We start from the raw sequence: 12,217 nt of genomic DNA, 5'->3' as shown, positions 1-12,217 counted from the left end.
ATAAAATTATTTTGTATTATTTAATAATACTTCGGATAATGACACGTGGCGCAACAAGAACGATTAAAAATCTTATCGGAAATTACAATTAAAATTATTTTGTATTATTTTATAAATAAAAAAATACTAATATTTTATTACCTATTGCCAGGGCTATTGAAGTGCAACAGTAGAGATGCAAAAGGCGATTACTGTTCATTAAGGGCAGTTACTGTTCATTAGGTGGATAGCACAGTGTATTGCCTGAGGGGAGGTTTCACACGTTGGAGTTGCTCTTATGATCAATTGTATTCGTACGCAAGAATTCCGACATACAAGACTTGCATCTCATCGATGGCCGAAAAATACAACAATACTAAAATTTGGTTACACGAGAGAATCTCTCCTACCAACCGCTGCAATTGCACCAGTACTGCTCTGCTAAAAAAATTTGAGAATTAAAGGACCATATATTGCAGTACACAACTACCATTCAAACTGATCAGAAAAATTTTCTTCTGATATGTGGAGTGGAAACATATTTAGGACCTAAGCAGAAAGTGATCACAACCTGAAACCAAGTAATCAATCCCAATTACAACTGCAGATTCGTTTCGCCTGGTTCCACATACCAAAACACATTACATGCACCTGCCTAATTCTACAGTAGTACGGTGCAAATCAAATTTTGTCTAGTAAACGGTCTTTTACAAAACCGTCAATCACATCAATTTCAGCCATTGCACCATTCTTTGTACGAGGAAGGATGAGTTTAACTCCGAGTTCATCCCCAATCGTCTTCAAATGTTTCTCTGTGAAAGGATTGTTCCACATCATGGCGTTCATGGCCGGTGCAACATATAAAGGCTTGTTGTGATCCCATGCATATACAACAGAGGAGAGTAGATTGTCACACAATCCCCGGGCAATCTGCAATAATACAGGAGATTATCGATTAAAATACAAATTTTACACATGAAACCAGATAATAAATCAAAGAAACAAAGTTCATGTGAAAAACCAGTAACGAAGAATTCAAGATTGTTAAACATTTACCTTGGCTAGTGTGTTTGCTGACAATGGGGCAATAACCATTATATCAGCCCAATGGCGAAGATAAATGGGACACGCACTATCATATTCTGTGTTCCATCTGGACAATTCTTCTTCGTCGGTGTAGAGTATTACATCCTTGGGGAGTGATGCTCTACCGATGAAATGAAAAGATGCACTTGTGGCAATTGCTCTTACTTCTGACCATCCAGAGAAACTATGGCAGAGGTGAGCAAACTTTATGGCAGCTACACTCCCGCTAGCAGCGAGTAGAATCCGTGGCTTCCTCAGAGAATTGTCTTGTAGTGCATCCAATGCAGCAACCCTGTTGAATTTGTGAGCGTAAAAGAGTCTTACAGTGGAGTTGATTGTAGAAGGCTCAGCCATTTCACCACGGATAGGTGGGATGAGTGAAATTCCTAGGTTATCAATAGACATCACATGTAGCTCGGTGAAGGGATTGCTCCACATCAACGCGTTCATGGCCGGCGCAACAAACAAAGGCTTTTTCCAGTCCCATGCATCTACAAGACAGGTGAGTAGATTGTCACACAATCTCTCAGCAATCTACAAAAGCATGGGACGTTTATTTAAAATATAGAAGATATAAAGAAGTAAAAAGTATAGATTTCATACATGAAATTAACCAGACAACATAGAAAACAAGGAAACAATTTTAAGCAATGATATTTCCAGATAATATGAAATATCACCTTGCCCAGTGTGTTTGCTGACAATGGAGAAATAACCATGATATCAGCCCATTTTTTAAGCTCGATGTGAAGCACGCTATCTCCAATTTTCCTCCAACTGGACCACTCATCCCCATCAGTGTAAATAATCACATCCTTTGGAAGCGATGCTCGATCAATGAAACACAAAGATGCTCTTGTGGCAACTGCTTTTACTTCCGCCCATCGAGAAAAAATCTGGCAGAGGCTGACAAACTTTAGGGCAGCTACACTTCCAGTAGCAGCAAGTAAAATCCGAGGCTTCCTCATAGCATCACTGCTTTGTACTGGCTCCTCTCTGCTACTGCTATTCCCAGGTTCATTGCCAGCCTCCGCTTCAAAAGATGCCGTCAAATTCTTCATCCTATATTCACACAAGATATCAAGACCTAAACTATTTAAGCTATTCTCATGTGCACAGCTAGGATTGATCCCAGAAAACCGAAAAAAAAAAAAAAAGGCATGAGAAAAATAAAACTAGACTCAAGAAGGCCACATCTTGTCATGCTCAATCCTTACGAACATTTTATCCCAGTCAAGCACATTGAGGGCCAATTCAAGCCAACTCTAAAAATTTAAAACTTTGATCGAAACACGACAACCTTCTAAATTTCTCCAAAACAAGAAACAATTCAATGGAAAAGTTATAGAATGGAAAGTTATAGAATGGGAAAATCTATCTATACCAAGGTCCAAGAACAACATTTTTACCTCATGATTATTCGTAAACTTAGAGTGGAAAGTTATAGAATGGGTTGGTTCTACATCTATCTAAGTCCATATTCTTACCGAAAAAAACTCGAAAGTTGCAATCTTTAGAAAACCCATTAAACAATTCAACGAATAAACACAAGAAAACTACTAAACTTGCTGATTTCTTCAATGGTTTGAAAAGACATGAAGAAATATAAACATTTTCTGGAGAACGAAAGAAAATTGTGTAAGCCTGTAAGGATATCTTGCAGAATTTCTAAGGCTTCAGAAAAACTGACCTTTCTTTCCGCCTGAGTGTGCCGCGAAGATGAAAGGGAATTTCTTGCTGATCCTGAATGAAGCCTCTGCCTCTATCTTTTCTCTCAGCGACATTCTATCAAACACCTTCGGTGCACTTATATAATCCCTCCCTTTCCTTCCCGCTCGATCCCAGGAACTAACTAACGACTAACTGACTTGCTGACGTGGCCCGTTTGAAGGCTAGTTCTGGTTCAGCTATGAAATCTATCACTGATTGCCGGACGACGTCGTATCGGGATCGGAGTGTCGGGGTTGGGGGTGTGATGGTATTTTACAGGAGAAATATGTGATTGAATAAGCCGTTGCGATCCGAGGCCTTTGAGGCTTCCATCTTACAAAACTCAACTATCAAGATCAAGTTGTGGCCAGGGGTCGACTCTGTGGTCCTCCGAAAATGATGGATAACTGCAACTTGGCAGTTCTCCTTAAAAATAAAAAATAATAAAAAAAAAAAAGAACTATCAAGATCAAGTGCATGGGTGAGGGCAAATTTGTCCATATCTTTTAAAGGACTAACATGAATTTATATTTATAGGAAGAGGATCATCTCCAGATTCACTTTGTAGAGATTTTAAGGATTTTCACATCCAACTGTTCATCGTATATAGTGCGGTCAGTTTTCGTCAGGTATCATTTTTGTTTAATTTTAAATAAAAAAAGTCGAATGATTTCTAACCGCACGATGTACGATGAATTATTAAGATGTGATGATCCCCACAATTTGGATCCGGAAGGGATCCAAATCCATATTTATATACATAATTTTCGAATTAGCTTATTCGTTGTTTTGATCTGTCTGTTGACACATAATTGGCGAATCGGTATGTTGAATTCTTACTAGATGCACTTATTGTATTAGCTTGTTCGTTGCTTTGATCTGTCTGTTAACACATAATTGACAAATTCGTAAGTTCAATTCTTATTGGATGCACGTCAATAAGACACTCAAATAAGGTCATCTCCAATCGAAGGAAGGCCAAAGGGCTTCTTTTAGCCTTATAACCCTCCAAGAAATTAATATTTTAATGAACAATGTTAAGCCATATTTCTTACCATCTCCAACCGAGAGGCCAATGGGTTATAGGTCAAACATAGTCATGTGACAAAAAACTATCTCCAACCAAGAGGGCCAAAGAGTCATAAGTCAAACATAATTTATTATTTTAATTGAATTAATATAGTTACTTAAATTAAACTACCTCAATAATTATCTTCTAATGTGACGTAAACTAATGTAACATGCTTCATTGAACTAGCCATAATTACTATAAATATTTTTTAGTAATATCCAAAAGAAATGGACCATTGATATAGGAATTGGATCCTCTCGTGGGCCTCTTACACACCAAGCATTTGTCTTGGTATTTTATTATATTAATATTAAAACAACAACTTAAACATGAACATTTTAACAGAATTAGTGACCGATTAGGTTATAACAACATAAAAACAAGCAGATAATGCTAGAGAGATTAAATTTGTAAATAAAATTTAAAAAGTTAAATGACATAAAAGATGATGATTAGACAATTACTTAAGCGTTGATAAACGTGCTCATTCCTATTAATGACACATAATTTAGTTTGCAAATTTTGTTTACAAATTTAATATCCGTAGCATTACTCTTCTTTTTCAAGAGAGGTAAAGTCTATGCCCCTCTTTTTCTTTTATTTTTATTTTCAAGAGGGGTAAGGTGTATGTCCCGTTTTTTTTCTTGTATTTTGTTTATCTTGTTCTATAAAGAGTTAAATTTATGTCTCTTGTAACTAAATGTAATTTCTTTTATCATATCAATAAATTTATCTCGTTTCGTCGAAGTTTAAACAAAATTTGATGGTTCCCTCAAAGCGATATCGTTATCTGAATAGAAAAGAAAGTTGACAGCAAACAGCCACGGCCACCAAAAATTACTACCTTACTGATTGATGTACAAATGAAGTTACAATTTATGTTTCAAAACTGAACTAGACTCAAATATGTTGTCTTTAAGCTGACTCGGTTCCCTTCTAGGTGGTTTCACTTGCCTTGCTGTAATTGATGCGTCCGGTAAAAGGATATATTTGTAAAAAATAAATTAAAACTAAGATCGTTTAATCAATTTATTGTAACAAATACATAGACGGTTCATAATTCTTTTAACAATACCGTTCATTTGTTTTTAAATTGTTTGATGATTAAACGACCTTAGTTTTAATTGATTTTTCGCAGAGACGATCTTTATATGGTGATTTATAATATGAACGGTTCTGATTATAAACACGAAGTTCTATAAATTAATAATGAACAATTTTGAGAAATTTTGAGTGGGAGTTCCTACGTATCTTTAAATAGTCAAATATTGTTCTTTAGACAAAGAAACCACTTTCATTTCAAGTCCTATTTTCTCATCTTCAAAATATTTTAGGAAGGATTTTATTTTTCATAATTTTTTATTCATCATTTTCTTTTGATTTATTCAATCCAAATATAAAAAACAAACAAACAAGATATGAAAGGGAAGTAAAATGGTGTGCGAAAATCGTTTTTTAAAAACATTATCCAATTGGTCCATAAATAAATAAATAAAATCTCATGTTAGTCTGCTTTCTAGTTTGCTGATAAACTGCAATATCTCAATCCATAACTCAAAACATTTCTGAAATTTAACAAAAGAAAATATTCTAAAAAATTTCAGGAAAAATAAATAAAACAATTAAACAATACCTCAACTAATTTAGCCTCCTGAAGCTCCTCCTCCACCGTCTCTGCCGTCTCTGTCTCGCCTTGTGAAGCCAAAGGTCCGAACTTGACGAACTGGAGGGACGGCAAGTGAGAGAACCAGAGGGAGCTTAGAGTGAGAAAAGGCGTGCTGCTGCTGCTGGTTTGACTTAGCCGAAAAGGTATTCTAGAGTTGGGCGAGGCGGCGGAGGGCAGCGATGCAATTGGCTATGATGGGATTATGAGTCATGACATTCACTCTTTCTTTTTTTTCTTTTCTTTTTTTTACCGGTGAATACACATAAAAAAGGTTATTAGATGATTGACAAATTTTCTCGGAAAAATTAAAATAATTTTCACGGCCGGATCATTTTTATCAGTTTTTATTATCAAGACTAAAGGGGGAGTTATCCTAATCTCAAATATCACTTTAGCTCCTTTTAACTTATAACGATGAGATGTTTTTCACTTAATTATCTTTACTTCTATACTTTGATATTAGTCTTAGATTAGACTAGATTATTAGATTGTGATGACTAGATGACATTAAAAATGATATTAGCCAATCATATTTTTCCCATATCAACATTAGTTATTGGGGTGTGATATCCATATACTTCTTTTTACTTCTCACACATTCCTTCTTAATTTGTGTCATTTGATCTTCTTCAATTCATTCGATACGACAGTAAAAAATTAGTGGATGTGTGAAAAGTAAAAAGTGGTGTGTGGATATCACACCCTTAGTCATTTACTTAAGAAAACAAAATATAAGAAACAAAAATGGATAAGTAAAAAAAGCCACACCACAACAAGAATTCTTGAACTCCACCCACCGCCACCGCAATGGTGGATGTAAATTGGAACCAAAGTGGTCCTAGGACCAGTCGGAAGGTGGAAAACATGCATATGAAGGTCCTCTGAAGACTTTTCGATTGTTTGGTACATATATCTCGACATGCTGCATCAACATCACTCGACATATATTCTTGATAGCATTCATCAGATTGCTTCAGCATATATCGTAACTTGTTGACAAATAGGCGACATGGCTTGGTTTCATTAATAAGCCCACTAAGTATTCGACAAAATGCCTCAGTTGAATAAAATGATTTTTTAACGCGCTTTGCGCTTTCTTCCTTTAAAAAACGTGAACCTTTAATGTTGGGACACCCAAGTTTCAAATCTTGGATCCCCCATTGCCGACACGCCTCCCTCACAGTGGAGCAGAATTGACTAAATCAACTCATCTTCTCCCTTTACCCTTTATTCATCGCGCCTCTTTTCTCCCTTTTTTTCTCTATCCTAGTCTCTAATTTCCTTGTGGCTGTGAGCTGTTCTCGATTCAAATTCAGCAGGTTTCGGGCCATCGTTTTAGAACTGGGGTTTTCGGGTGGCGGTGAACCCGTTTTATATGAGTCTACTTAAAATAGAATTTATCAACCCAATCGTCCATCATATTATCACACGTGTTGTAATCTTGTGTTCCTTCCGATAAACATAAAAATTAGTTTTAAAAATTACTTGAAAGCATTCTTAGTCAGTCAGTCTTATTTTATTTTATTTCATAGAAAAGCATTCTCAGCACTCTTTTCGTTTTCTTTTGTTAGGGATCTATATTTTCTTAGGTATACGCAATAAAACAAATCCATTTTATTGAAAGAAAAATAAAGTCTATAGTAAAAGCAATACATTACTCACTGCTCACACAAAACAAGGAAATTGTGGAATCAAAAGCAACAAAAGAAATCACCAAAGGTTACAACATAGCATCCAAACAAATTCTAAATCCCCAAGAACACTGGCAACTAGCTCTTAGTATAGTTGCATTTTATTTTCTGACATTTGAAAGATATTTATAGTTTGAATCTCCAATGACTTAGGGAAGCAAACCTTTTATTTATTAAGTAATTATAGAGAAGGATTAGACGAGATTTACCTTTCAGTAATGGTCTAATGCAGAAAAGCATATGCAAGCAGGTCCTCGTTGGTTTCAATCATGACCATATCTTCTTTTTTCGGTGTCATGTATGCATCGATGCCAATGCCATCACTTGCATCCAACAATAACATTCTGTTCTTGAAATCTTCATTCCAAGGGATGCGTATGCATGATGCCTTTCCCCATCCAAAATCGGCCGAGCCGAAAGGAAACCTACACAAACTGGTGCAAATATAGTTTTCCATATCATCCTTTTGAACGAGCTCACTATGCTCCTTCAGGAATTGAACTACTTCCTCCCCTCTAATTTCATTGGCATATTTACCTTAAATTCCTCAAACGCTTTTCCTCATTTTTGCAACCAAGGTTTGAAGATCATATTCTTTATTTTCTTCAATCTTCGGCAAGGTAGAAAACACAAAATTTCCTTGTAAGTTTTCTGCGAAGGGCTGAGCCAATATTTTCCTCAGGTTCACAAAGGACCGCCATGTGGATGGCCTTGCAAAACCCAAGTTCGATCTTGATGATTCCAATGCGGATTTCCAAATGAGTGCGGAAACTGCTTCAACTCGTGTCGGATTTGGCACTGTTGCACTGGCAGCTTTGGCCTTGAGAGCAGCAATCTTTGAGGCATCAAACACAATCCTCCTTCCGATAACATTGTCAATAAAAGGTAGCGTGAGGGGGGGTCTTCTTAAAAAAATCTTGTGGTGGGAAGAAAAGAGCTGCAACACCAAATTCTGTAGGAAGTACTACGTGATGGTCAGCAGTGCTGGCAGTGCAGCGGGCAATTTCGGCCCAGCTTTCGATGAATTTGCTGTTCGCTAAAGGCATCGGCGACCTTGTGCGAAATGCTGACGCCAATTGCCAATCCACCATATTCGAATACGTTGGCCTGGACTAGTACAAGATGCCCTACTTGTGCTTGTTTGGAACGCATAGCAGTTGGAATCAGTTGTCTCAGGATTTCAGAATCGGGTTTGTCCAGGATCTTGGACATGGGACGGTTGACTTGGGCTTCAAGAAATAGAGCTGCGCGGTCATCGCAGTTGATGGAAACGTTATTTTTGAATTCCCCCGCAAAAGGGTAAAAGATAGTGAGGGCCTCAGATAATGATTTCTTCAGAAGCTCGGACTTTTCAGCAACCAAAAGGGGAGAGGCACACATGTCTAAGGTGGTGAGGAGTTGGATGGTTTAATAATTTCTTTGGAATAATGTTATTCATACTATGTTTTTGTACCATATTTTCATACCATCTTAATAGGTGGCATTTGATGTAGACAACCACATCATTTGAATTAAGCAGATTTTTAAATTTAGTTTATTATTTAATAAACTAATAATTAAGAAAAATTAGTTAATTAAATGATGATTGTAGTATACGAGGAGTCTTTCTTCTTCCTTTCCTTGAGTTTTGCAAATTTTTCAAATGATGTGACTGTTCACATCAAATGTCACCTAAGGTGGTATAAAAATACGGTATAAAAACATGGTATAAATAGCATTACTCATTTCTGTGTGAATTACTTCAACCTTGATCATCTTTTTATTTTATCCAAACTCCTTAGTTACAACTTTGAGTTTGATCAGAACAGATGCTGGAGTTGCTTGGCAGCTGAAAAGCCCAAGGTCAGTCCCCGGGCGATGGACGAGTTGTATAGAACTAACAGAGTGAGGAGTGGAGAAGATGAGAGAGAGAGAGAGAGAGAGAGAGAGAGAGAGAGAGAGAGAGAGCTGCAGTGTGTGGAGGGGAAGTTTACGGGGAGGTTCCTGAGCTGATGACTGAATGAATAAATTATTGCTGTCTCCGCTCATATGTCCACTCACAGTGGCATGAGTGCTGTCTCCACTCAGTGGCACCATTGCTGTTTTCCTATTTTCAGGTTTATGTTTCCACTTAATGGCAAGTTGCTGATTTTTGTTCTTTGGCTTTCAGCCTTCGGTCTCTCTATAAGTGTTTTGGGATTGGCTAACTTGAATGCACAACACATATTTTAAACAGCGTGACTACACTTAAGCTTGCTTGAAAATGTAAGAGTTTTGTTTCTTACTAGAAAATTATGGTGAGATACCACTAAACTTGATATCTTGATATCCTATAATTATTAGATAACAACTAACAGAACAACATGAATATTTTAATATAATTCAAATACATTGGAAAAATAATTTTAATTTAGTGAACTGACGCATGTCACATTACAAATTCACTCCTATTATATAAGTGTGAACGATAGTGCAATATTGACCTTAAATTAGGATAAATTCAAAATATGACTCTCCCAAGTATAACAAAAGTAAATATATCTTTCAAGTTATAAACATAACGTGATAGACTAAAATAGAATCAAATGTACATAGAAAATTTGAATTCAAAACGCTTAACATAAAATGAAACCCAATAAATTTTGAGAAAATTTATTGTCACTCAAAATATATCATATCACAAATGTACTTTTGTCTAAATATTGAAAATTTAAGGTGCACAATCAGAATTTTAGAACAAGAATATCAATGTTTTGAATATTTACTATGATCTAATAGTATTCATTTTCATTTGTAAATGAGAGGTTTTAAGTTCGATTCTCGTCAATGGCGAATTTGAACCACATTATGAGGAATACCCTCTCCGATTTTTCAGATTATTGCTAGTCATTGTGAAGCTTAGCTTACCCAATTTTCTTAGTGTAGATAATATCGTTTGTTAAAAAAAAGAGTAAACTATCTATTTCCCCCTGAATTTTCACTTAGCTTTCGATTTCCTCCCTGAACTTTTCTATTGGAAAATTAAGGACTACAACTAATTTTTTTAGCCGATTTGCCCCCCTACTGTTGGTTTTTCATATATTCCATCCATATTTCTGTTAAGTGAGACCATGTGCATAACAAGTGAGGGTAGTTAAGTCATTTCACTCTTAAAAATGATCGAAAAACTGAAAATAAATAAAAAAACAAAACTTTCCCTCTATTTTTTCCCCCTAATTCCTATCCACAATTTTATTTTTCCCTATCATTCCTATGCATGAGAAATGACATATGGTGTTATTGTCTTCCTAAGTAGCTAAGTTCGTCTTTTTCTTGAAGCAGGTACTACCATTTTTATTTTCTCTAACAAACTAATAATTTGACAAATGTTCATGATGTTATTGTCTTCAAAGCAGTGCATTAATATAAGAAACATGTTCATAATACTCATAAAAAATGTTCAAGATAATTACGTACTTTTCATAATGTCATAATAATCTCAATACAATTCCACAAAATGATCCTTAAGAAGTTGGAAAACATAAGAGATTTTACCATCCATAAGATATATAACCCATAGAATCTCGATTACAAAATATGGGCATTCCATTTAACCAAACACAAGCAAAATAAGGTTTTAGTTATCAAAACAAGAGCACAAACATTATGCTCGAAACGCACATGATACGTGGAGATCAACTACACTTTCCATAGTGTTTCCTCACAAGCTTCATGAATCCACCAACACTCATATTTGGATGATCTCTGAGCTCTTCATCAAAATTTTCAGCTAGCCAAGAAGAAGTGGCATACTTTGTCTTTTGCAATCTTCCACAAGTAGGTTATGGCACAAATGTTTTAATCCTGGTAGTCGGCCCCCTCCCTACATGAGCTGCATATAGTAACCAAGGACATTTTATTTTAGAAGTTCCTAAACATGATACTCAAAGCCTAGTTCGGTCATTCTTATCCCAATGCAATGGTCTACTAATAGCAACCGAATAGTACCTTACAGCCTCCCTGCATGCCTTCATGTCAGGAAACTCCATACCCAAATAAAAGGTTGGATTTAACAAGTCAGTTTCTCTTCTGAATTGTTTAAACCTCAGAGCTTTTCTCTTTCCTTTAACCTTTTTCACAACAATACCTTCTTCATCTGAAGGCTCCTCTTCATCAAGACTTACCAGCTCCTCTAAGTTCTACTCATCAGTAGAAATTTTGCCAGGCTCTTTATGCGATGCCTCAGAAGCCTCATCAACCACAAACCTATCAAGCTCTGATCCCTCTTCATCATCATCATCACCAACATCTTCATCATCTTCATTTTCATATTCATCGTTAGCATCTACATCAACTATTTTTACATCAACTCTTTGATTCACACTAGCTTCAACATTCACACCTTTTTCACATTGTACTGTAGCATCTACAAGATGGTTGCCTGGGCTGGTTTGGTATTGCTGTGCTTTGAAAAAAAGCTGATTCTGCTGTGCTGTGAGAATAAGCGACTGTGAAATAAAGCAGCAGAGTGTTTGGTAAACTTTTTTGTAAAAGTGCTTTTGAAAAAAAAAAAAAAAACAGTATTATAGTGTTTGGTAAACTTTTATGTAAAACAGATGTGAAAAAAAGCCGATTTTTCAAAGCTGGGTTTTGAAGCTTCTTGTTTTTGGCTTTTTTTTCACCTAAAACTGTGAAAAAAAGCTGAAGCTGAATGTTTACCAAACACAAAAACAGCTCCCAGCTTTTTTTGATACCAGCTTTTTTCAGAATCACCTCAGTACCAAATCAGGTCTAAGTCAATTGCCAACACTTCCGTCTCAAACCAATTATCCCAACAATCACCCCGCTGACCATTATTTGTCAAATATAAAACTTCAACCCTAAATGAAGGTATATGAGAAACAAATTCACTAACATCGGCATCTGCAATAAGAGGGACAAACTCCTTTACTTTGTCTTTGTAGTGAAACCCTATTTGTAGATGGTTGTAGCCAAGTGATACAGCCACATCATATGTGTCTAGCACAGACATTAAGTCAGCGTCGAAGTTGTCCA

The 12,217-nt window shown here is 36.0% G+C and overlaps 1 protein-coding gene and 1 pseudogene across 1 annotated transcript; both read right to left on the bottom strand.

Annotated features, from left to right (window-relative positions):
- Positions 1–429: 429 nt before the first annotated feature.
- Positions 430–3,178, bottom strand: LOC137713727 (uncharacterized). Its single transcript, XM_068453070.1, has 4 exons — positions 2,756–3,178; positions 1,746–2,127; positions 1,036–1,599; positions 430–909 (listed from the first exon to the last, which is right to left on the bottom strand). The coding sequence occupies exons 2-4, from the start codon at positions 2,124–2,126 to the stop codon at positions 661–663; spliced, it is 1,194 nt and encodes a 397-aa protein (XP_068309171.1). The 5' UTR covers position 2,127; positions 2,756–3,178; the 3' UTR covers positions 430–660.
- A 4,573-nt stretch (positions 3,179–7,751) lies between these two features.
- On the bottom strand, positions 7,752–8,584 carry LOC137713309 (acyltransferase Pun1-like; annotated as a pseudogene).
- Positions 8,585–12,217: the final 3,633 nt, after the last annotated feature.

The sequence above is a fragment of the Pyrus communis genome, chromosome 13, assembly GCF_963583255.1.
Source record: "Pyrus communis chromosome 13, drPyrComm1.1, whole genome shotgun sequence".
NCBI classification, from domain to species: Eukaryota; Viridiplantae; Streptophyta; class Magnoliopsida; order Rosales; family Rosaceae; genus Pyrus; species Pyrus communis.
This window is presented reverse-complemented; position numbering and strand designations above follow the sequence as displayed.

Excerpts from the sequence above, each read along its gene's own strand:
- LOC137713727 (XM_068453070.1), bottom strand. The coding sequence starts at position 2,126 with ATGAAGAATTTGACGGCATCTTTTGAAGCGGAGGCTGGCAATGAACCT. Across the intron at positions 1,600-1,745 it reads CAGCAAACACACTGGGCAAG|ATTGCTGAGAGATTGTGTGA; the intron begins GTGATATTTCAT and ends ATGCTTTTGTAG. Across the intron at positions 910-1,035 it reads CAGCAAACACACTAGCCAAG|ATTGCCCGGGGATTGTGTGA; the intron begins GTAAATGTTTAA and ends GTATTATTGCAG.